The 26,731-nt window shown below is 44.2% G+C and overlaps 1 protein-coding gene across 1 annotated transcript; it reads left to right on the forward strand.

The window, feature by feature from the left end:
• Nucleotides 1-6,826: 6,826 nt before the first annotated feature.
• LOC132936980 (uncharacterized) lies at nucleotides 6,827-10,083 on the forward strand. Its single transcript, XM_061003835.1, has one exon. It carries the CDS (start codon nucleotides 6,827-6,829, stop codon nucleotides 9,914-9,916), a length of 3,090 nt encoding a protein of 1,029 aa, XP_060859818.1. The 3' UTR covers nucleotides 9,917-10,083.
• Nucleotides 10,084-26,731: the final 16,648 nt, after the last annotated feature.

Consider the following 26,731-nt stretch of genomic DNA (forward strand, 5'->3'; position numbering starts at 1 on the left):
CTCGGACCAGGCCAAGGGACCGTTTTTTTGTAGAGCCGCGGTACAGGCAAACGTGCTATTTATAATTTTTCCGATCGTGTGCCGGAAAGTGGCGACGCATTAAATCTATATATAAGGAAAGCCAGGAAAATTCTCTATATGTCGATCATAGTTCAAAAGTGTACACGGTTATCGGGTACATAGTAATATGCCTCAGACCAGGCCATGGGACTGTTGTTTTTATAGAGCTGTGGTACAGGGAAACGTATCGTTTTTAATTTTTCTGACCGTGTTCCGGGAGGTGGCGACGAATCAAACCTATATATTTGGAAAGCCAGAAAAATTCTCCATAAGTCGTTCTTGTTCAAATGTGTTCACGGCTTTCGGGTACATAGTAATATGCCTCAGACCAGGCCAGGGTACCGTTTTTTTGTAGAGCAGTTGTACAGGAAAACGTATTGTTTATCATTTTTCCGACCATGTTCTGGAAGGTGGCGACGCATCAAACCTATATATTTGGGAATCCAGGAAATTTCTCTATACGTCGATCATAGTTAAAAAGTGTACACGGCTTTCGGGTACATAGTAATATGCCTCGGACCAGGCCAGGGGACCGTTTATTTGTAGATCCGCGGTACAGGCAAACGTATCGTCCATACTTTTAGCCGATCGTGTGCCGGAAAGTGGCGACGCATTAAATCTATATATTTGGAAAGCCAGGAAAATTCTCCATAAGTCGATCATAGTTCAAAAGTGTACACGGTTTTCGGGTACATAGTAATATGCCTCAGACCAGGCCATGGGACTGTCGTTTTTATAGAGCTGCGGTACAGGGAAACGTATCGTTTATAATTTTTCTGACCGTGTTCCGGGAGGTGGCGACGCATCAAACCTATATATTTGGAACGCCAGAAAAATTCTTCATAAGTCGATCATAGTTAAAAAGTGTACACGGCTTTCAGGTACATAGTAATATGCCTCAGACCAAGCCAGGGGGCCGTTTTTTTGTAGAGCTGCGGTACAGGCAAACGTATCGTCCATACTTTTTGCCGATCGTGTGCCGGAAAGTGGCGACTCATTAAACCTATATATTTGGAAAGCCAGATATTTTCTCTATAAGCTGATCATAGTTCAATAGTGTACAAGGCGTTCGGTGGCATAGTTATATGCGTCAGACCAGGCCAAGGGACCGTTTTTTTGTAGAGCCGCGGTACAGGCAAACGTGCTATTTATAAGTTTTCCGACCGTGTTCCGGAAGGTTGCGACACATCAAACCTATATATTTGTAAAGCTAGAAAAATTCTCCATAAGTCGTTCTTGTTCAAATGTGTTCACGGCTTTCGGGTACATAGTAATATGCCTCGGACCAGGCCAAGGGACCGTTTTTTTGTAGAGCCGCGGTACAGGCAAACGTGCTATTTATAATTTTTCCGATCGTGTGCCGGAAAGTGGCGACGCATTAAATCTATATATAAGGAAAGCCAGGAAAATTCTCTATATGTCGATCATAGTTCAAAAGTGTACACGGTTATCGGGTACATAGTAATATGCCTCAGACCAGGCCATGGGACTGTTGTTTTTATAGAGCTGTGGTACAGGGAAACGTATCGTTTATAATTTTTCTGACCGTGTTCCGGGAGGTGGCGACGAATCAAACCTATATATTTGGAAAGCCAGAAAAATTCTCCATAAGTCGTTCTTGTTCAAATGTGTTCACGGCTTTCGGGTACATAGTAATATGCCTCAGACCAGGCCAGGGTACCGTTTTTTTGTAGAGCAGTTGTACAGGAAAACGTATTGTTTATCATTTTTCCGACCATGTTCTGGAAGGTGGCGACGCATCAAACCTATATATTTGGGAATCCAGGAAATTTCTCTATACGTCGATCATAGTTAAAAAGTGTACACGGCTTTCAGGTACATAGTAATATGCCTCGGACCAGGCCAGGGGACCGTTTATTTGTAGAGCCGCGGTACAGGCAAACGTATCGTCCATACTTTTAGCCGATCGTGTGCCGGAAAGTGGCGACGCATTAAATCTATATATTTGGAAAGCCAGGAAAATTCTCCATAAGTCGATCATAGTTCAAAAGTGTACACGGTTTTCGGGTACATAGTAATATGCCTCAGACCAGGCCAAGGGACTGTTGTTTTTATAGAGCTGCGGTACAGGGAAACGTATCGTTTATAATTTTTCTGACCGTGTTCCGGGAGGTGGCGACGCATCAAACCTATATATTTGGAACGCCAGAAAAATTCTTCATAAGTCGATCATAGTTAAAAAGTGTACACGGCTTTCAGGTACATAGTAATATGTCTCAGACCAGGCCAGGGGACCGTTTTTTTGTAGAGCCGCGGTACAGGCAAACGTATCGTCCATACTTTTTGCAAATCGTGTGCCGGAAAGTGGCGACTCATTAAACCTATATATTTGGAAAGCCAGATATTTTCTCTATAAGCTGATCATAGTTCAATAGTGTACAAGGCTTTCGGTGGCATAGTAATATGCGTCAGACCAGGCCAAGGGACCGTTTTTTTGTAGAGCCGCGGCACAGGCAAACGTGCTATTTATAATTTTTCCGACCGTGTTCCGGAAGGTGGCGACGCATCAAACCTATATATTTGGAAAGCCAGAAAAATTCTCCATAAGTCGTTCTTGTTCAAATGTGTTCACGGCTTTCGGGTACATAGTAATATGCCTCGGACCAGGCCAGGGTACCGTTTTTTTGTAGAGCAGTTGTACAGGAAAACGTATTGTTTATCATTTTTCCGACCTTGTTCTGGAAGGTGGCGACGCATCAAACCTATATATTTGGGAATCCAGGTAATTTCTCTATACGTCGATCATAGTTAAAAAGTGTACACGGCTTTCAGGTACATAGTTATATGCCTCGGACCAGCCCAGGGGACCGTTTTTTCGTAGAGCCACGGTACAGGCAAACGTATCGTCCATACTTTTAGCCGATCGTGTGCCGGAAAGTGGCAACGCATTAAATCTATATATTTGGAAATCCAGGAAAATTCTCTATATGTCGATCATAGTTCAAAAGTGTACACGGCTTTCAGGTACATAGTAATATGCCTCGGACCAGGCCAGGGGACCAATTTTTTTGTAGAGCCGCGGTACAGGCAAACGTATCGTCCATCCTTTTATCCGATCGTGTGCCGGAAAGTGGCGACGCATTAAATCTATATAAAAGGAAAGCCAGGAAAATTCTCTATATGTCGATCATAGTTCAAAAGTGTACACGGTTATCGGGTACATAGTAATATGCCTCAGACCAGGCCATGGGACTGTTGTTTTTATAGAGCTGCGTTACAGGGAAACGTATCGTTTATAATTTTTTTGACCGTGTTCCGGGAGGTGGCGACGCATCAAATCTATATATTTGGAAAGCCAGGAAAATTCTTCATAAGTCGATCATAGTTAAAAAGTGTACACGGTTTTTGGGTACATAGTAATATGCCTCAGACCAGGCCAGGGTACCGTTTTTTTGTAGATCCGTGGTACAGGGAAACGTATCGTTTATAAATTTTCTGACCGTGTTCCGGGAGGTGGCGACGCATCAAACCTATATATTTGGAACGCCAGAAAAATTCTTCATAAGTCGATCATAGCTAAAAAGTGTACACGGTTTTCGGGTACATAGTAATATGCCTCAGACCAGGCCAGGGGACCGTTTTTTTGTAGAGCCGCGGTACAGGCAAACGTGCCTTTTATAATTTTTCCGATCGTGTTCTGGAAGGTGGCGACGCATCACACCTATATATTTGGAAAGCCAGAAAAATTCTCCATAAGTCGTTCTTGTTCAAATGTGTTCACGGCTTTCGGGTACATAGTAATATGCCTCGGACCAGGCCAGTGGACCGTTTTTTTTGTAGAGCCGCGGTACAGGCAAACGTATCGTCCATCCTTTTAGCCGATCGTGTGCCGGAAAGTGGCGACGCATTAAATTTATATATAAGGAAAGCCAGGAAAATTCTCTATATGTCGATCATAGTTCAAAAGTGTACACGGTTTTCGGGTACATAGTAATATGCCTCAGACCAGGCCACGGGACTGCTGTTTTTATAGAGCTGCGGTACAGGGAAACGTATCGTTTATAATTTTTCTGACCATGTTCCGGGAGGTGGCGACGCATCAAACCTATATATTTGGAACGCCAGAAAAATTCTTCATAAGTCGATCATAGTTAAAAAGTGTACACGGCTTTCAGGTACATAGTTATATATCTCAGACCAGGCCAGGGTACCGTTTTTTTGTAGAGCCGTGGTACAGGAAAACGTATTGTTTATCATTTTTCCGACCGTGTTGTGGAAGGTGGCCACGCATCAAACCTATATATTTGGAACGCCAGAAAAATTCTCCATAAGTCGATCATAGTTAAAAAGTGTACACGGCTTTCGGGTACATAGTAATATGCCTCAGACCAGGCCAGGGGACCGTTTTTTTGTAGAGCCGCGGTACAGGCAAACGTGCCTTTTATAATTTTTCCAACCGTGTTCCGGAAGGTGGCAACGCATCAAACCTATATATTTGAAAAGCCAGAAAAATTCTCCATAAGTCGTTCTTGTTCAAATGTGTTCACGGCTTTCGGGTACATAGTAATATGCCTCGGACCAGGCCAGGGGACCGTTTTTTTTGTAGAGCCACGAAACAGGCAAACGTATCGTCCATCCTTTTAGCCGATCGTGTGCCGGAAAGTGGCGACGCATTAAATCTATATATAAGGAAAGCCAGGAAAATTCTCTATATGTCGATCATAGTTCAAAAGTGTACACGGTTATTGGGTACATAGTAATATGCCTCAGACGAGGCCATGGGACTGTTGTTTTTATAGAGCTGCGGTACAGGGAAACGTATCGTTTATAATTTTTCTGACCGTGTTCCGGGAGGTGGCGACGCATCAAACCTATATATTTGGAAAGCCAGGAAAATTCTTCATAAGTCGATCATAGTTAAAAAGTGTACACGGTTTTTAGGTACATAGTAATATGCCTCAGACCAGGCCAGGGTACCGTTTTTTTGTAGAGCAGTTGTACAGGAAAACGTTTTGTTTATCATTTTTCCGACCGTGTTCTGGAAGGTGGCGAGGCATCAAACCTATATATAAGGAAAGCCAGGAAAATTCTCTATATGTCGATCATAGTTCAAAAGTGTACACGGTTATCGGGTACATAGTAATATGCCTCAGACCAGGCCATGGGACTGTTGTTTTTATAGAGCTGCGGTACAGGCAAACGTATCGTCCATACTTTTAGCCGATCGTGTGCCGGAAAGTGGCAACGCATTAAATCTATATATTTGGAAATCCAGGAAAATTCTCTATATGTCGATCATAGTTCAAAAGTGTACACGGTTTTCGGGTACATAGTAATATGCCTCAGACCAGGCCACGGGACTGCTGTTTTTATAGAGCTGAGGTACAGGGAAACGTATCGTTTATTATTTTTCTGACCGTGTTTCGGAAGGTAGCGACGCATCAAACCTATATATTTGGAAAGCCAGAAAAATTCTCCATAAGTCGTTCTTGTTCAAATGTGTTCACGGCTTTCGGGTACATAGTAATATGCCTCGGACCAGGCCAGGGGACCGTTTTTTTGTAGAGCCGCGGTACAGGCAAACGTATCGTCCATACTTTTAGCCGATCGTGTGCCGGAAAGTGGCGACGCATCAAACCTATATATTTGGAAAGCCAGAAAAATTCTCCATAAGTCGATCATGGTTAAAAAGTGTACACGGCTTTCGGGTACATAGTAATATGCCTCAGACCAGGCCAGGGGACGGTTTTTTTGTAGAGCCGCGGTACAGGCAAACGTATCGTCCATACTTTTTGCCGATCGTGTTCCGGGAGGTGGCGACGCATCAAACCTATATATTTGGAACGCCAGAAAAATTCTCTATATGTCGATCATAGTTCAAAAGTGTACACGGTTTTCGGGTAAATAGTAATATGCCTCAGACCAGGCCACGGGACTGTTGTTTTTATAGAGCTGCGGTACAGGGAAACGTATCGTTTATATTTTTTCTGACCGTATTCCGGAAGGTGGTGACGCATTAAACCTATATATTTGGAAAGCCAGAAAAATTCTCCATATGTCGTTCTTGTTCAAATGTGTTCACGGCTTCCGGGTACATAGTAATATGCCTCGGACCAGGCCAGGGGACCGTTTTTTTGTAGAGCCGTGGTACAGGCAAACGTATCGACCATACTTTTAGCCGATCGTGTGCTGGAATGTGGCGACGCATTAAATCTATATATTTGGAAAGCCAGGAAAATTCTCTATATGTCGATCATAGTTCAAAAGTGTACACGGTTTTCGGGTACATAGTAATATGCCTCAGACCAGGCCAGGGTACCGTTTTTTTGTAGAGCCGTGGTACAGGAAAACGTATTGTATATCATTTTTCCGACCGTGTTCTGGAAGGTGGCGACGCATCAAACCTATATATTTGGAAATCCAGGAAAATTCTCTATATGTCGATCATAGTTCAAAAGTGTACACGGTTTTCGGGTACATAGTAATATGCCTCAGACCAGGCCACGGGACTGTTGTTTTTATAGAGCTGCGGTACAGGGAAACGTATCGTTTATAATTTTTCTGACCGTGTTCCGGGAGGTGGCGACGCATCAAACCTATATATTTGGAACGCCAGAAAAATAAATGTTCTTCAAAGTCAAGTTGTCGAATTTGTCAGAAACGACATCATACTTTATTACACTTGACAACGTCAACTTCAAAACCCACTCAAATTTCGGATCAAGCAAATATTAACGTCGGGGATAAATCTACTCCTGCGTCTACCAGTCAAGTGCAATTTTCTGGAACTTCACGAACGAACTCTATGGTAGTACTTGGGACAGCAGTTGTCCGTGTTAAGGACAGTTGTGGTGTTTTACATTCTGTAAGAGTTCTTTTGGACAGTGGTTCACAAATTTCAGCCATCACCAGTAGTTGTGTGTCGCGCATAGGTCTCACCAAGCACAAGTGTTATACCGAAATTGTTGGTCTTGCACAAAATCCTGTTGCAAAAATAAAAGGCGTGACCAATTGTCAATTTATTCCACATCATAGTACAAAGAATATTTTTCACTGTAGTGATCTTTTTATTTTACCTTCAATAACCGACGTCATGCCGACACTACATTTACCACCATGCATTCGAAAAAATTATGAACATTTATTGCTTGCTGATCCAAACTTTGACGTCCCAGCGCCGATAGATATTTTACTTGGTGGTGACATTTTTCCAAATATTGTTCGTCCACGCGCCGATATCATTCATTTTTCTTGCTATCCATCGGCGTTTGATACCCTCCTCGGCTGGGTGGTGTGTGGTGCTATTTCACATTCCAAACCTTCGCCAGCTGTTTCACTAACTGCCACCTTGACTCCATCAGTTGATAAGTTACTACGCAGATTTTGGTCTGTTGAAGAGCCCGCTGTGCCAGTGTCACCCACCACCGAGGATCAGCTGTGCGAACAAATGTTTGTGACGACCACCTACCGTGCACCGTGTGGTCGGTTTTGTGTTGCTCTTTCGTTTCGCCCTAATGCCGCCGAGCTCGGAGAGTCTAGAGCTGTGGCCCTTAAACGTTTTTATAATCTAGAACGTAAACTGATGAAGGAACCTCAACTATCAAAGCGGAAGGTACTATCCGTTATCGCTCGATTATTTGATCCAATCGGTGCCTTGGGCCCAATGATTATGTGGGCAAAGGGGTTCATGCAGAAGCTTTGGCAGGACCAACTCGACTGGGACACTCCACTACCCGAGAATCTAAGCACGGCTTGGAACCAGTTTCTGACGGAGTTACCAACCATACATCAAGTCTTTCTGCCTCGTTATGTCAATGTTCAGTCCTACTCTGATATCCAGCTTCTCGGATTTGCAGACGCATCATTGAAGGGCTACGCCGCTACTATTTATCTACGTGTTGTCCACACCTCTGGAAATGTGTCCGTTCATTTTGTGTCTTGCAAGACAAAGGTCGCTCCAATTAAAACTTATCAGCTAGATGAATCATTATCCATACCTCGTTTAGAACTATGTGCTGCGCTGTTATTGGCCCAATCACTGTTTCACATCCAAGAAGTTCTATCAACATCAATCAAGATCTCTCAAGTACGTGCGTGGACGGATTCAACAATTGTCCTTTCGTGGTTGACGTCTGAACAAAAATATTTTAAGATATTCGTCACACATCGCGTTGTAAAGATTCATGCACTGGTTCCTAAGTGTCACTGGGGTCACGTTCGTACACATGAAAACCCTGCCGACCCGGCGTCACGAGGACTTCTGCCCGCAACCATGGCATCGTCGTCACTACATTGGAACGGACCAGAATTTTTAACACGTGCTGAAGAATACTGGCCGACGTCGACATTCACTCCAATGCCCCTAGATGATTTGCCTGAGACCAAAGCCGATACCACGATCGTTCTACAAGTCACTAAAATTCATCCGTTTATTGAGCCTTTTCACCGGTTTTCATCTTTGATTAAAATGCAACGATTTTTGGCTTATTGTCTCCGCTTTAGTTCTCGATCTAGACACCGATCTGTATTAGCTGGACCGCTCACTAGAGCAGAGTTGAACAACGTCTTAATCATTGCCATTAAGGAGACGCAAAGGGTATATTTTTCTGACTTGTGGAAGCAGCTGACTACATCGCAGATGATAACTCCCGCTTCGCTAGCTCAACTTGCCCCATTTGTTGATAATGACGGACTTATTCGTGTTGGAGGTCGTCTTCGATATTCAGCGTTAACCGAAGATGCAAAACATCCAATTCTTTTGCCACACTCTGCTCATGTCACTAAATTACTGATACGTCATTATCATTTGAGTTTTCTTCATGGTGGACCTAAATTAGTCCTATCCATGATGTCACATAAATTCTGGATTATCTCTGGCCGAGATGCCATACGACGATTTATATTTTCCTGCGTCACGTGTAGCCGTCACAAGGCAGATCACCCTCGACCGTTTATGGCAGATCTCCCATCAAGCCGTGTTCAACCACATCGCCCTTTCCTACATGTGGGTATGGATTACGGAGGGCCCTTCGTGATAAAGGATTCTCGCCGTCGTAACGCACGCACTTCGAAAGCATATCTCGCTCTATTCATCTGTATGACAGTAAAGGCGGTCCATTTGGAAATTGTTTCTGACTTGACAACAGACGCTTTTCTCGCTGCATTAGACCGCTTCGTGGCTCGTCGTGGAATTCCGGCACATTTGTACTCTGACTGTGGGACGAACTACGTTGGGGCTGCTCGGCAAATTAAGTCCATATTTAGGGATACCATTGTACAAGAGAAAATGATTTCTCACCTCCCATGCACTTGGCACTTCAATCCACCAGCTGCGCCGCACTTCGGGGGGCTGTGGGAAGCTGCAATCAAGAGTTCAAAATATCCCATGAAGCATGTCATTGGTACGCAAATTCTAACATTTGAGGAAATGTTAACATTGGTCACCCGCATCGAAGGAATAATAAATTCACGCCCACTTACACCGGTTTCATCAGATCCAAATGATCTCGTTCCGTTAACGCCCGGCCATTTTTTGATCGGGCAACCATTGCACGCTCTTCCAGAACTCGACGTTTCACAGGTTCCCCTCAACCGACTAAATAGATGGCAGTTGATCCGTCAGTGTCACCAATCTTTTTGGAAAAGATGGGCGAAGGAATATTTGACCACCTTGCAAGGCCGCCAGAAGTGGTTCCACAAAGAATTGAACCTAGCCGTTGGGGACATGGTAATTGTTGAAGCCCCGAGTCGGCCCCCTTCCGAGTGGCGTTTAGGGCGTGTGACGGAAGTACATCCTGGCAAGGACGAAACAGTTCGGGTCGTTACCGTGCGTACTCAAGATGGTACTTACAAAAGACCAGTTGTCAAACTGGTTAGATTGCCGGTAGATCCATAAGTTCCTTGTCTTTCCACAAAATTTTCCTCCATAAATGTAATTTTAGTTTTAAGTTAATTTAAGTTTGGACGCTCTCTCGTCAAGGATCCAGGGATGTTTTGGAAGCCTGCGTCTTCCAACGTGGGGAGGATGTTCGGTGCGTATGCCAGTTTGAACTTTACCCTAACGTTATCGTCGCGGATAATGTCCAACGCGCGACCGTTCCGTTATCGTAGGTTAGTAACCTAACCGCCGGCGGTCTCTTCCCGCCGCATGCTTGTCCGACGCAGTCGTCGCAGTCGCAGTCGCAGTCGCTGTCGCAAGTCGCCGTAGCCGTCTTGACAAAAAATATCGCTCGTTTTGTCATCTGTGTGTCCGGTGTATCGTGTATGTGCGAACCGGTGCGCCGTCGCCGTCAATATCCGTTGTGTGATTCTGTGCCCGTCCGAGCCGTTTTGCTCACCAGCATAGTGCTCGCGTTCGTTGTCAATCGTTACAACAGCGTTGAGCACTTCGCTAAACCGTTCAGCTTCGTTAAGCTTCGCTCAGCCGCCCGTAGCCCCTCGCGCCACGTGGTTGGTCGTTCCGACTGGTACGTGTACCTACTCAGTCGTTTGAACACCTCGTACTTTCCCGCGTCACGCCCTCGCCGTGACCGCGTATCATTTTTGGATAGAGGATATTTGTCAAATCACGGCGTATCCATTTCGTCCTCGCTTCAGTTTTGTTTTAAAGTCAAAATATTCGCACGCGCTTCGGCGCCCGCACGCGTAGTGTTGTAACCGCCGTTGTTACCCGCACGCGTAGTGTCGTAACTCGTAATCGCTGTTGTTACCCGCACACGCAGTCATTATTGGCCGTCGTCCGACGACAGCCTACGCACGCACGCGTCGACCACCGAACGCGGATCAGCTGTTCACCACCGATGCCGATTGTCCAGCTACTCCGTATCAGGTCGTACCGTCTACGCAATCACATTTTATTATCATCTACCTTTTATTATTATTATTATTATTATTATTGTTAACGCTCGTAATATTTTGTCACTCGACTATTGAATTATTATTTTTATAAGTTTATTATTTGTCATTTTTTGTCCCTTTGTATTGGCGATCGCTTGTGGTCGGCCCCCACCTACTACTAACATAATATTAAGCGTAATTTTCGCTGTAGCAACGGTTAATATACATCATATTTAATTGATAATTTTTATACAGAAATTCAACGACATTATTATTATTTCTCACTTTCATTTTCCGTCACCCATTCTCAATTTTCCTATTTACAGTCCACTACTATCGCACGACAATTGCCATACGCACACATAATTCGTGAGCGGGCAATACCTGACAGTCACATATACGCCGTCGAACTGCGCGGCTGCTTTAACTCAGGTTGCCTCCACACACCTATATATTTGGAACGCCAGAAAAATTCTTCATAAGTCGATCATAGCTAAAAAGTGTACACGGCTTTCGGGTACATAGTAATATGCCTCAGACCAGGCCAGGGGACCGTTTTTTTGTAGAGCCGCGGTACAGGCAAACGTGCCTTTTATAATTTTTCCGACCGTGTTCCGGAAGGTGGCGACGCATCAAACCTATATATTTGGAAAGCCAGAAAAATTCTCCATAAGTCGTTCTTGTTCAGATGTGTTAAAGGCTTTAGGGTGCATAGTTATATGCCTCGGAGCAGGCTAGGGGACCGTTTTTTTGTAGAGCCGCGGTACAGGCAAACGTATCGTCCATACTTTTAGCCGATCGTGTGCCGGAAAGTGGCGACGCATTAAATCTATATATATGGAAAGCCAGGAAAATTCTCCATAATTCGATCATAGTTCAAAAGTGTACACGGTTTTCAGGTACATAGTAATATGCCTCAGACCAGGCCATGGGACTGTTGTTTTTATAGAGCTGCGGTACAGGGAAACGTATCGTTTATAATTTTTCTGACCGTGTTCCGGGAGGTGGCGACGCATCAAACCTATATATTTGGAACGCCAGAAAAATTCTTCATAAGTCGATCATAGTTAAATAGTGTACACGGCTTTCAGGTACATAGTAATATGCCTCGGACCAGGCCAGGGGACCGTTTTTTTTGTAGAGCCGCGGTACAAGAAACGTATCGTCCATACTTTTTGCCGATCGTGTGCCGGAAAGTGGCGACTCATTAAACCTATATATTTGGAAAGCCAGATATTTTCTCTATAAGCCGATCATAGTTCAATAGTGTACAAGGCTTTCGGTGGCATAGTAATATGCCTCAGACCAGGCCATGGGACTGTTGTTTTTATAGAGCTGCGGTACAGGGAAACGTATCGTTTATAATTTTTCTGACCGTGTTCCGGGAGGTGGCGACGCATTAGGCCATTTATTCGGAGAGCCAGAAAAATTCTCCATAAGTCGATCATAATTAAAAAGTGTACACGGCTTTCGGGTACATAGTAATATGCCTCAGACCAGGCCAGGGGACCGTTTTTTGTAGAGCCGCAGTACAGGCAAACGTATTGTTTATCATTTTTCCGACCGAGTTCTGGAAGGTGGCGACGCATCAAACCTATATATTTGGAACTCCAGAAAAATTCTTCATAAGTCGATCATAGTTAAAAAGTGTACACGGCTTTCGGGTACATAGTAATATGCCTCAGACCAGGCCAGGGGACCGTTTTTTTGTAGAGCCGCGGTACAGGCAAACGTGCCTTTTATAATTTTTCCGACCGTGTTCCGGAAGGTAGCGACGCATCAAACTATATATTTGGAAAGCCAGGAAAATTCTCTATAAGTCGATCATAGTTAAAAAGTGTACACGGCTTTGGGGTACATAGTTATGTGCCTCGGACCAGGCCAGGGGACCGTTTTTTTGTAGAGCCGCGGTACGGGCAAACGTATCGTCCATACTTTTAGCCGATCGTGTGCCGGAAAGTGCGACGCATTAAATCTATATATTTGGAAAGCCGGGAAAATTCTCTATATGTCGATCATAGTTCAAAAGTGTACACGGTTTTCTGGTACATAGTAATATGCCTCAGACCAGGCCAGGGGACCGTTTTTTTGTAGAGCCGCGGTACAGGCAAACGTATCGTTCATACTTTTAGCCGATCGTGTGCCGGAAAGTGGCGACACATTGAATTTATATATAAGGAAAGCCAGGAAAATTCTCTATATGTCGATCATAGTTCAAAAGTGTACATGGCTTTCGGGTACATAGTAATATGCCTCAGACCAGGCCAGGGGACCGTTTTTTTGTAGAGCCGCGGTTCAGGCAAACGTGCTATTTATAATTTTTCCGACCGTGTTCCGGAAGGTGGCGACGCATCAAACCTATATATTTGGAAAGCCAGAAAAATTCTCCATAAGTCGATCATAGTTAAAAAGTGTACACGGCTTTCGGGTACATAGTAATATGCCTCAGACCAGGCCAGGGGACCGTTTTTTTGTAGAGCCGCGGTACAGGCAAACGTGCCTTTTATAATTTTTCCGACCGTGTTCCGGAAGGTGGCGACGCATCAAACCTATATATTTGGAAAGCCAGAAAAATTCTCCATAAGTCGTTCTTGTTCAGATGTGTTAAAGGCTTTAGGGTGCATAGTTATATGCCTCGGAGCAGGCTAGGGGACCGTTTTTTTGTAGAGCCGCGGTACAGGCAAACGTATCGTCCATACTTTTAGCCGATCGTGTGCCGGAAAGTGGCGACGCATTAAATCTATATATATGGAAAGCCAGGAAAATTCTCCATAATTCGATCATAGTTCAAAAGTGTACACGGTTTTCAGGTACATAGTAATATGCCTCAGACCAGGCCATGGGACTGTTGTTTTTATAGAGCTGCGGTACAGGGAAACGTATCGTTTATAATTTTTCTGACCGTGTTCCGGGAGGTGGCGACGCATCAAACCTATATATTTGGAACGCCAGAAAAATTCTTCATAAGTCGATCATAGCTAAAAAGTGTACACGGCTTTCGGGTACATAGTAATATGCCTCAGACCAGGCCAGGGGACCGTTTTTTTGTAGAGCCGCGGTACAGGCAAACGTGCCTTTTATAATTTTTCCGACCGTGTTCCGGAAGGTGGCGACGCATCAAACCTATATATTTGGAAAGCCAGAAAAATTCTCCATAAGTCGTTCTTGTTCAGATGTGTTAAAGGCTTTCGGGTGCATAGTTATATGCCTCGGAGCAGGCTAGGGGACCGTTTTTTTGTAGAGCCGCGGTACAGGCAAACGTATCGTCCATACTTTTAGCCGATTATGTGCCGGAAAGTGGCGACGCATTAAATCTATATATATGGAAAGCCAGGAAAATTCTCCATAATTCGATCATAGTTCAAAAGTGTACAAGGTTTTCAGGTACATAGTAATATGCCTCAGACCAGGCCACGGGACTGTTGTTTTTATAGAGCTGCGGTACAGGGAAACGTATCGTCTATACTTTTAGCTGATCGTGTGCCGGAAAGTGGCAACGCATTAAATCTATATATTTGGAAATCCAGGAAAATTCTCTATATGTCGATCATAGTTCAAAAGTGTACACGGTTTTCGGGTAAATAGTAATATGCCTCAGACCAGGCCACGGGACTGTTGTTTTTATAGAGCTGCGGTACAGGGGAAACGTATCGTTTATATTTTTTCTGACCGTATTCCGGAAGTTGGCGACGCATTAAACCTATATATTTGGAAAGCCAGAAAAATTCTCAATAAGTCGTTCTTGTTCAAATGTGTTCACGGCTTTCGGGTACATAGTAATATGCCTCAGACCAGGCCAGGGGACTGTTTTTTTGTAGAGCCGTGGTACAGGCAAACGTATCGACCATACTTTTAGCCGACCGTGTGCCGGAATGTGGCGACGCATAAAATCTATATATTTGGAAAGCCAGAAAAATTCTCCATAAGTCGTTCTTGTTCAGATGTGTTAAAGGCTTTAGGGTGCATAGTTATATGCCTCGGAGCAGGCTAGGGGACCGTTTTTTTGTAGAGCCGCGGTACAGGCAAACGTATCGTCCATACTTTTAGCCGATTATGTGCCGGAAAGTGGCGACGCATTAAATCTATATATATGGAAAGCCAGGAAAATTCTCCATAATTCGATCATAGTTCAAAAATGTACACGGTTTTCAGGTACATAGTAATATGCCTCAGACCAGGCCACGGGACTGTTGTTTTTATAGAGCTGCGGTACAGGGAAACGTATCGTCTATACTTTTAGCCGATCGTGTGCCGGAAAGTGGCGACGCATTAAATCTATATATATGGAAAGCCAGGAAAATTCTCCATAATTCGATCATAGTTCAAAAGTGTACACGGTTTTCAGGTACATAGTAATATGCCTCAGACCAGGCCATGGGACTGTTGTTTTTATAGAGCTGCGGTACAGGGAAACGTATCGTTTATAATTTTTCTGACCGTGTTCCGGGAGGTGGCGACGCATCAAACCTATATATTTGGAACGCCAGAAAAATTCTTCATAAGTCGATCATAGTTAAATAGTGTACACGGCTTTCAGGTACATAGTAATATGCCTCGGACCAGGCCAGGGGACAGTTTTTTTTGTAGAGCCGCGGTACAGGCAAACGTATCGTCCATACTTTTTGCCGATCGTGTGCCGGAATGTGGCGACTCATTAAACCTATATATTTGGAAAGCCAGATATTTTCTCTATAAGCCAATCATAGTTCAATAGTGTACAAGGCTTTCGGTGGCATAGTAATATGCCTCAGACCAGGCCATGGGACTGTTGTTTTTATAGAGCTGCGGTACAGGGAAACGTATCGTTTATAATTTTTCTGACCGTGTTCCGGGAGGTGGCGATGCATTAGGCCATTTATTCGGAGAGCCAGAAAAATTCTCCATAAGTCGATCATAATTAAAAAGTGTACACGGCTTTCGGGTACATAGTAATATGCCTCAGACCAGGCCAGGGGACCGTTTTTTGTAGAGCCGCGGTACAGGCAAACGTGCCTTTTATAATTTTTCCGACCGTGTTCCGGAAGGTAGCGACGCATCAAACTATATATTTGGAAAGCCAGGAAAATTCTCTATAAGTCGATCATAGTTAAAAAGTGTACACGGCTTTGGGGTACATAGTTATGTGCCTCGGACCAGGCCAGGGGACCGTTTTTTTTGTAGAGCCGCGGTACGGGCAAACGTATCGTCCATACTTTTAGCCGATCGTGTGCCGGAAAGTGCGACGCATTAAATCTATATATTTGAAAAGCCGGGAAAATTCTCTATATGTCGATCATAGTTCAAAAGTGTACACGGTTTTCTGGTACATCGTAATATGCCTCAGACCAGGCCAGGGGACCGTTTTTTTGTAGAGCCGCGGTACAGGCAAACGTATCGTTCATACTTTTAGCCGATCGTGTGCCGGAAAGTGGCGACACATTGAATTTATATATAAGGAAAGCCAGGAAAATTCTCTATATGTCGATCATAGTTCAAAAGTCTACACGGCTTTCGGGTACATAGTAATATGCCTCAGACCAGGCCAGGGGACCGTTTTTTTGTAGAGCCGCGGTTCAGGCAAACGTGCTATTTATAATTTTTCCGACCGTGTTCCGGAAGGTGGCGACGCATCAAACCTATATATTTGGATAGCCAGAAAAATTCTCCATAAGCCGTTCTTGATCAAATGTGTTCACGGCTTTCAGGTACATAGTAATATGCCTCGGACCAGGCCAGGGGACCGTTTTTCTTGTAGAGCCGCGGTACAGGCAAACGTATCGTCCATCCTTTTAGCCGATCGTGTGCCGGAATGTGGCGACGCATTAAATCTATATATTTGGAAAGCCAGGAAAATTCTCTATATGTCGATCATAGTTCAAAAGTGTACACGGTTTTCGGGTACATAGTAATATGCCTCAGACCAGACCAGGGTACCGTTTTTTTGTAGAGCCGTGGTACAGGAAAACGTATTGTATATCATTTTTCCGACCGTGTTCTGGAAGATGGCGACGCATCAAACCTATATATTTGGAACGCCAGAAAAATTCTTCATAAGTCGATCATAGCTAAAAAGTGTACACGGCTTTCGGGTACATAGTAATATGCCTCAGACCAGGCCAGGGGACCGTTTTTTTGTAGAGCCGCGGTACAGGCAAACGTGCCTTTTATAATTTTTCCGACCGTGTTCCGGAAGGTGGCGACGCATCAAACCTAAATATTTGGAAAGCCAGAAAATTCTCCATAAGTCGTTCTTGTTCAGATGTGTTAAAGGCTTTCGGGTGCATAGTTATATGCCTCGGAGCAGGCTAGGGGACCGTTTTTTTTGTAGAGCCGCGGTACAGGCAAACGTATCGTCCATACTTTTAGCCGATTATGTGCCGGAAAGTGGCGACGCATTAAATCTATATATATGGAAAGCCAGGAAAATTCTCTATATGTCGATCATAGTTCAAAAGTGTACACGGTTTTCGGGTAAATAGTAATATGCCTCAGACCAGGCCATGGGACTGTTGTTTTTATAGAGCTGCGGTACAGGGAAACGTATCGTTTATATTTTTTCTGACCGTATTCCGGAAGTTGGCGACGCATTAAACCTATATATTTGGAAAGCCAGAAAAATTCTCAATAAGTCGTACTTGTTCAAATGTGTTCACGGCTTTCGGGTACATAGTAATATGCCTCAGACCAGGCCAGGGGACCGTTTTTTTTGTAGAGCCGTGGTACAGGCAAACGTATCGACCATACTTTTAGCCGACCGTGTGCCGGAATGTGGCGACGCATTAAATCTATATATTTGGAAAGCCAGGAAAATTCTCTATATGTCGATCATAGTTCAAAAGTGTACACGGTTTTCGGGTACATAGTAATATGCCTCAGACCAGGCCATGGGACTGTTGTTTTTATAGAGCTGCGGTACAGGGAAACGTATCGTTTATAATTTTTCTGACCGTGTTCCGGGAGGTGGCGACGCATCAAACCTATATATTTGGAACGCCAGAAAAATTCTTCATAAGTCGATCATAGCTAAAAAGTGTACACGGCTTTCGTGTACATAGTAATATGCCTCAGACCAGGCCAGGGGACCGTTTTTTTGTAGAGCCGCGGTACAGGCAAACGTGCCTTTTATAATTTTTCCGACCGTGTTCCGGAAGGTGGCGACGCATCAAACCTATATATTTGGAAAGCCATAAAAATTCTCCATAATTCGTTCTTGTTCAGATGTGTTAAAGGCTTTCGGGTGCATAGTTATATGCCTCGGAGCAGGCTAGGGGACCGTTTTTTTTGTAGAGCCGCGGTACAGGCAAACGTATCGTCCATACTTTTAGCCGATCGTGTGCCGGAAAGTGGCGACGCATTAAATCTATATATATGGAAAGCCAGGAAAATTCTCCATAATTCGATCATAGTTCAAAAGTGTACACGGTTTTCAGGTACATAGTAATATTCCTCAGACCAGGCCATGGGACTGTTGTTTTTATAGAGCTGCGGTACAGGGAAACGTATCGTTTATAATTTTTCTGACCGTGTTCCGGGAGGTGGCGACGCATCAAACCTATATATTTGGAACGCCAGAAAAATTCTTCATAAGTCGGTCATAGTTAAATAGTGTACACGGCTTTCAGGTACATAGTAATATGCCTCGGACCAGGCCAGGGGACCGTTTTTTTGTAGAGCCGCGGTACAGGCAAACGTATCGTCCATACTTTTTGCCGATCGTGTGCCGGAAAGTGGCGACTCATTAAACCTATATATTTGGAAAGCCAGATATTTTCTCTATAAGCCGATCATAGTTCAATAGTGTACAAGGCTTTCGGTGGCATAGTAATATGCCTCAGACCAGGCCATGGGACTGTTGTTTTTATAGAGCTGCGGTACAGGGAAACGTATCGTTTATAATTTTTCTGATCGTGTTCCGGGAGGTAGCGACGCATTAGGCCATTTATTCGGAGGGCCAGAAAAATTCTCCATAAGTCGATCATAATTAAAAAGTGTACACGGCTTTCGGGTACATAGTAATATGCCTCAGACCAGGCCAGGGGACCGTTTTTTGTAGAGCCGCAGTACAGGCAAACGTATTGTTTATCATTTTTCCGACCGTGTTCTGGAAGGTGGCGACGCATCAAACCTATATATTTGGAACGCCAGAAAAATTCTTCATAAGTCGATCATAGTTAAAAAGTGTACACGGCTTTCGGGTACATAGTAATATGCCTCAGACCAGGCCAGGGGACCGTTTTTTTGTAGAGCCGCGGTACAGGCAAACGTGCCTTTTATAATTTTTCCGACCGTGTTCCGGAAGGTAGCGACGCATCAAACTATATATTTGGAAAGCCAGGAAAATTCTCTATAAGTCGATCATAGTTAAAAAGTGTACACGGCTTTGGGGGTACATAGTTATGTGCCTCGGACCAGGCCAGGGGACCGTTTTTTTTGTAGAGCCGCGGTACGGGCAAACGTATCGTCCATACTTTTAGCCGATCGTGTGCCGGAAAGTGCGACGCATTAAATCTATATATTTGGAAAGCCGGGAATTATTCTCTATATGTCGATCATAGTTCAAAAGTGTACACGGTTTTCTGGTACATAGTAATATGCCTCAGACCAGGCCAGGGGACCGTTTTTTTGTAGAGCCGCGGTACAGGCAAACGTATCGTTCATACTTTTAGCCGATCGTGTGCCGGAAAGTGGCGACACATTGAATTTATATATAAGGAAAGCCAGGAAAATTCTCTATATGTCGATCATAGTTCAAAAGTGTACACGGCTTTCGGGTACATAGTAATATGCCTCAGACCAGGCCAGGGGACCGTTTTTTTGTAGAGCCGCGGTTCAGGCAAACGTGCTATTTATAATTTTTCCGACCGTGTTCCGGAAGGTGGCGACGCATCAAACCTATGTATTTGGAAAGCCAGAAAAATTCTCCATAAGTCGTTCTTGTTCAGATGTGTTAAAGGCTTTAGGGTGCATAGTTATATGCCTCGGAGCAGGCTAGGGGACCGTTTTTTTTGTAGAGCCGCGGTACAGGCAAACGTATCGTCCATACTTTTAGCCGATCGTGTGCCGGAAAGTGGCGACGCATTAAATCTATATATATGGAAAGCCAGGAAAATTCTCCATAATTCGATCATAGTTCAAAAGTGTACACGGTTTTCAGGTACATAGTAATATGCCTCAGACCAGGCCAGGGGACCGTTTTTTTGTAGAGCCGCGGTTCAGGCAAACGTGCTATTTATAATTTTTCCGACCGTGTTCCGGAAGGTGGCGACGCATCAAACCTATATATTTGGAAAGCCAGAAAAATTCTCCATAAGTCGTTCTTGTTCAGATGTGTTAAAGGCTTTAGGGTGCATAGTTATATGCCTCGGAGCAGGCTAGGGGACCGTTTTTTTGTAGAGCCGCGGTACAGGCAAACGTATCGTCCATACTTTTAGCCGATCGTGTGCCGGAAAGTGGCGACGCTATAAATCTATATATATGGAAAGCCAGGAAAATTCTCCATAATTCGATCATAGTTCAAAAGTGTACACGGTTTTCAGGTACATAGTAATATGCCTCAGACCAGGCCATGGGACTGTTGTTTTTATAGAGCTGCGGTACAGGGAAACGTATCGTTTATAATTTTTCTGACCGTGTTCCGGGAGGTGGCGACGCATCAAACCTATATATTTGGAACGCCAGAAAAATTCTTCATAAGTCGATCATAGTTAAATAGTGTACACGGCTTTCAGGTACATAGTAATATGCCTCGGACCAGGCCAGGGGACCGTTTTTTTGTAGAGCCGCGGTACAGGCAAACGTATCGTCCATACTTTTTGCCGATCGTGTGCCGGAAAGTGGCGACTCATTAAACCTATATATTTGGAAAGCCAGATATTTTCTCTATAAGCCGATCATAGTTCAATAGTGTACAAGGCTTTCGGTGGCATAGTAATATGCCTCAGACCAGGCCATGGGACTGTTGTTTTTATAGAGCTGCGGTACAGGGAAACGTATCGTTTATAATTTTTCTGACCGTGTTCCGGGAGGTGGCGACGCATTAGGCCATTTATTCGGAGAGCCAGAAAAATTCTCCATAAGTCGATCATAATTAAAAAGTGTACACGGCTTTCGGGTACATAGTAATATGCCTCAGACCAGGCCAGGGGACCGTTTTTTGTAGAGCCGCAGTACAGGCAAACGTATTGTTTATCATTTTTCCGACCGTGTTCTGGAAGGTGGCGACGCATCAAACCTATATATTTGGAACTCCAGAAAAATTCTTCATAAGTCGATCATAGTTAAAAAGTGTACACGGCTTTCGGGTACATAGTAATATGCCTCAGACCAGGCCAGGGGACCGTTTTTTTGTAGAGCCGCGGTACAGGCAAACGTGCCTTTTATAATTTTTCTGACCGTGTTCCGGGAGGTGGCGACGCATCAAACCTATATATTTGGAACGCCAGAAAAATTCTTCATAAGTCGATCATAGTTAAAAAGTGTACACGGCTTTCGGGTACATAGTAATATGCCTCAGACCAGGCCAGGGGACCGTTTTTTTGTAGAGCCGCGGTACAGGCAAACGTGCCTTTTATAATTTTTCCGACCGTGTTCCGGAAGGTAGCGACGCATCAAACTATATATTTGGAAAGCCAGGAAAATTCTCTATAAGTCGATCATAGTTAAAAAGTGTACACGGCTTTGGGGTACATAGTTATTTGCCTTGGACCAGGCCAGGGGACCGTTTTTTTGTAGAGCCGCGGTACGGGCAAACGTATCGTCCATACTTTTAGCCGATCGTGTGCCGGAAAGTGCGACGCATTAAATCTATATATTTGGAAAGCCGGGAATTATTCTCTATATGTCGATCATAGTTCAAAAGTGTACACGGTTTTCTGGTACATAGTAATATGCCTCAGACCAGGCCAGGGGACCGTTTTTTTTGTAGAGCCGCGGTACAGGCAAACGTATCGTTCATACTTTTAGCCGATCGTGTGCCGGAAAGTGGCGACACATTGAATTTATATATAAGGAAAGCCAGGAAAATTCTCTATATGTCGATCATAGTTCAAAAGTGTACACGGCTTTCGGGTACATAGTAATATGCCTCAGACCAGGCCAGGGGACCGTTTTTTTGTAGAACCGCGGTTCAGGCAAACGTGCTATTTATAATTTTTCCGACCGTGTTCCGGAAGGTGGCGACACATCAAACCTATATATTTGGAAAGCAAGAAAAATTCTCCATAAGCCGTTCTTGATCAAATGTGTTCACGGCTTTCAGGTACATAGTAATATGCCTCGGACCAGGCCAGGGGACCGTTTTTTTTGTAGAGCCGCGGTACAGGCAAACGTATCGTCCATCCTTTTAGCCGATCGTGTGCCGGAATGTGGCGACGCATTAAATCTATATATTTGGAAAGCCAGGAAAATTCTCTATATGTCGATCATAGTTCAAAAGTGTACACGGTTTTCGGGTACATAGTAATATGCCTCAGACCAGGCCAGGGTACCGTTTTTTTGTAGAGCCGTGGTACAGGAAAACGTATTGTATATCATTTTTCCGACCGTGTTCTGGAAGATGGCGACGCATCAAACCTATATATTTGGAACGCCAGAAAAATTCTTCATAAGTCGATCATAGCTAAAAAGTGTACACGGCTTTCGGGTACATAGTAATATGCCTCAGACCAGGCCAGGGGACCGTTTTTTTGTAGAGCCGCGATACAGGCAAACGTGCCTTTTATAATTTTTCCGACCGTGTTCCGGAAGGTGGCGACGCATCAAACCTATATATTTGGAAAGCCAGAAAAATTCTTCATAAGTCGATCATAGTTAAATAGTGTACACGGCTTTCAGGTACATAGTAATATGCCTCGGACCAGGCCAGGGGACCGTTTTTTTTGTAGAGCCGCGGTACAGGCAAACGTATCGTCCATACTTTTTGCCGATCGTGTGCCGGAAAGTGGCGACTCATTAAACCTATATATTTGGAAAGCCAGATATTTTCTCTATAAGCCGATCATAGTTCAATAGTGTACAAGGCTTTCGGTGGCATAGTAATATGCCTCAGACCAGGCCATGGGACTGTTGTTTTTATAGAGCTGCGGTACAGGGAAACGTATCGTTTATAATTTTTCTGACCGTGTTCCGGGAGGTGGCGACGCATTAGGCCATTTATTCGGAGAGCCAGAAAAATTCTCCATAAGTCGATCATAATTAAAAAGTGTACACGGCTTTCGGGTACATAGTAATATGCCTCAGACCAGGCCAGGGGACCATTTTTTGTAGAGCCGCAGTACAGGCAAACGTATTGTTTATCATTTTTCCGACCGTGTTCTGGAAGGTGGCGACGCATCAAACTTATATATTTGGAACTCCAGAAAAATTCTTCATAAGTCGATCATAGTTGAAAAAGTGTACACGGCTTTCGGGTACATAGTAATATGCCTCAGACCAGGCCAGGGGACCGTTTTTTTGTAGAGCCGCGGTACAGGCAAACGTGCCTTTTATATTTTTTCTGACCGTGTTCCGGGAGGTGGCGACGCATCAAACCTATATATTTGGAACGCCAGAAAAATTCTTCATAAGTCGATCATAGTTAAAAAGTGTACACGGCTTTCGGGTACATAGTAATATGCCTCAGACCAGGCCAGGGGACCGTTTTTTTTGTAGAGCCGCGGTACAGGCAAACGTGCCTTTTATAATTTTTCCGACCGTGTTCCGGAAGGTGGCGACGCATCAAACCCATATATTTGGAAAGCCAGAAAAATTCTCCATAAGTCGTTCTTGTTCAGATGTGTTAAAGGCTTTAGGGTGCATAGTTATATGCCTCGGAGCAGGCTAGGGGACCGTTTTTTTGTAGAGCCGCGGTACAGGCAAACGTATCGTCCATACTTTTAGCCGATCGTGTGCCGGAAAGTGGCGACGCATTAAATCTATATATATGGAAAGCCAGGAAAATTCTCCATAATTCGATCATAGTTCAAAAGAGTACACGGTTTTCAGGTACATAGTAATATGCCTCAGACCAGGCCATGGGACTGTTGTTTTTATAGAGCTGCGGTACAGGGAAACGTATCGTTTATAATTTTTCTGACCGTGTTCCGGGAGGTGGCGACGCATCAAACCTATATATTTGGAACGCCAGAAAAATTCTTCATAAGTCGATCATAGTTAAATAGTGTACACGGCTTTCAGGTACATAGTAATATGCCTCGGACCAGGCCAGGGGACCGTTTTTTTTGTAGAGCCGCGGTACAGGCAAACGTATCGTCCATACTTTTTGCCGATCGTGTGCCGGAAAGTGGCGACTCATTAAACCTATATATTTGGAAAGCCAGATATTTTCTCTATAAGCCGATCATAGTTCAATAGTGTACAAGGCTTTCGTAGGCATAGTAATATGCCTCAGACCAGGCCATGGGACTGTTGTTTTTATAGAGCTGCGGTACAGGGAAACGTATCGTTTATAATTTTTCTGACCGTGTTCCGGGAGGTGGCGACGCATTAGGCCATTTATTCGGAGAGCCAGAAAAATTCTCCATAAGTCGATCATAATTAAAAAGTGTACACGGCTTTCGGGTACATAGTAATATGCCTCAGACCAGGCCAGGGGACCGTTTTTTGTAGAGCCGCAGTACAGGCAAACGTATTGTTTATCATTTTTTCGACCGTGTTCTGGAAGGTGGCGACGCATCAAACCTATATATTTGGAACTCCAGAAAAATTCTTCATAAGTCGATCATAGTTAAAAAGTGTACACGGCTTTCGGGTACATAGTAATATGCCTCAGACCAGGCCAGGGGGACCGTTTTTTTGTAGAGCCGCGGTACAGGCAAACGTGCCTTTTATATTTTTTCTGACCGTGTTCCGGGAGGTGGCGACGCATCAAACCTATATATTTGGAACGCCAGAAAAATTCTTCATAAGTCGATCATAGTTAAAAAGTGTACACGGCTTTGGGGTACATAGTTATGTGCCTCGGACCAGGCCAGGGGACCGTTTTTTTGTAGAGCCGCGGTACGGGCAAACGTATCGTCCATACTTTTAGCCGATCGTGTGCCGGAAAGTGCGACGTATTAAATCTATATATTTGGAAAGCCGGGAAAATTCTCTATATGTCGATCATAGTTCAAAAGTGTACACGGTTTTCTGGTACATAGTAATATGCCTCATACCAGGCCAGGGGACCGTTTTTTTGTAGAGCCGCGGTACAGGCAAACGTATCGTTCATACTTTTAGCCGATCGTGTGCCGGAAAGTGGCGACACATTGAATTTATATATAAGGAAAGCCAGGAAAATTCTCTATATGTCGATCATAGTTCAAAAGTGTACACGGCTTTCGGGTACATAGTAATATGCCTCAGACCAGGCCAGGGGACCGTTTTTTTGTAGAGCCGCGGTTCAGGCAAACGTGCTATTTATAATTTTTCCGACCGTGTTCCGGAAGGTGGCGACGCATCAAACCTATATATTTGGAAAGCCAGAAAAATTCTCCATAAGTCGTTCTTGTTCAGATGTGTTAAAGGCTTTAGGGTGCATAGTTATATGCCTCGGAGCAGGCTAGGGGACCGTTTTTTTGTAGAGCCGCGGTACAGGCAAACGTATCGTCCATACTTTTAGCCGATCGTGTGCCGGAAAGTGGCGACGCATTAAATCTATATATATGGAAAGCCAGGAAAATTCTCCATAATTCGATCATAGTTCAAAAGTGTACACGGTTTTCAGGTACATAGTAATATGCCTCAGACCAGGCCAGGGGACCGTTTTTTTGTAGAGCCGCGGTTCAGGCAAACGTGCTATTTATAATTTTTCCGACCGTGTTCCGGAAGGTGGCGACGCATCAAACCTATATATTTGGAAAGCCAGAAAAATTCTCCATAAGTCGTTCTTGTTCAGATGTGTTAAAGGCTTTAGGGTGCATAGTAATATGCCTCGGACCAGGCCAGGGGACCGTTTTTTTGTAGAGCCGCGGTACAGGCAAACGTATCGTCCATACTTTTTGCCGATCGTGTGCCGGAAAGTGGCGACTCATTAAACCTATATATTTGGAAAGCCAGATATTTTCTCTATAAGCCGATCATAGTTCAATAGTGTACAAGGCTTTCGGTGGCATAGTAATATGCCTCAGACCAGGCCATGGGACTGTTGTTTTTATAGAGCTGCGGTACAGGGAAACGTATCGTTTATAATTTTTCTGACCGTGTTCCGGGAGGTGGCGACGCATTAGGCCATTTATTCGGAGAGCCAGAAAAATTCTCCATAAGTCGATCATAATTAAAAAGTGTACACGGCTTTCGGGTACATAGTAATATGCCTCAGACCAGGCCAGGGGACCGTTTTTTGTAGAGCCGCAGTACAGGCAAACGTATTGTTTATCATTTTTCCGACCGTGTTCTGGAAGGTGGCGACGCATCAAACCTATATATTTGGAACTCCAGAAAAATTCTTCATAAGTCGATCATAGTTAAAAAGTGTACACGGCTTTCGGGTACATAGTAATATGCCTCAGACCAGGCCAGGGGACCGTTTTTTTGTAGAGCCGCGGTACAGGCAAACGTGCCTTTTATAATTTTTCTGACCGTGTTCCGGGAGGTGGCGACGCATCAAACCTATATATTTGGAAGGCCAGAAAAATTCTCCATAAGTCGTTCATTTTCAAAAGTATTCACGGCTTTCTGGTACATAGTTATATGCCTCGGACCAGGCCAGGGGACCAATTTTTTGTAGAGCTTCGGTACAGGGAAACGTATCGTTTATAATTTTTCTGACCGTGTTCCGGAAGGTGGCGACGCATCAAACCTATATATTTGGAAAGCCAGAAAAATTCTCCATAAGTCGTTCATGTTAAAAAGTCTACACGGCTTTGAGGTACATAGTAATATGCGTCAGACCAGGCCAGGGGACCGTTTTTTCGTA

Source organism: Metopolophium dirhodum, chromosome 1, assembly GCF_019925205.1.
Source record: "Metopolophium dirhodum isolate CAU chromosome 1, ASM1992520v1, whole genome shotgun sequence".
Lineage (NCBI taxonomy): Eukaryota > Metazoa > Arthropoda > Insecta > Hemiptera > Aphididae > Metopolophium > Metopolophium dirhodum.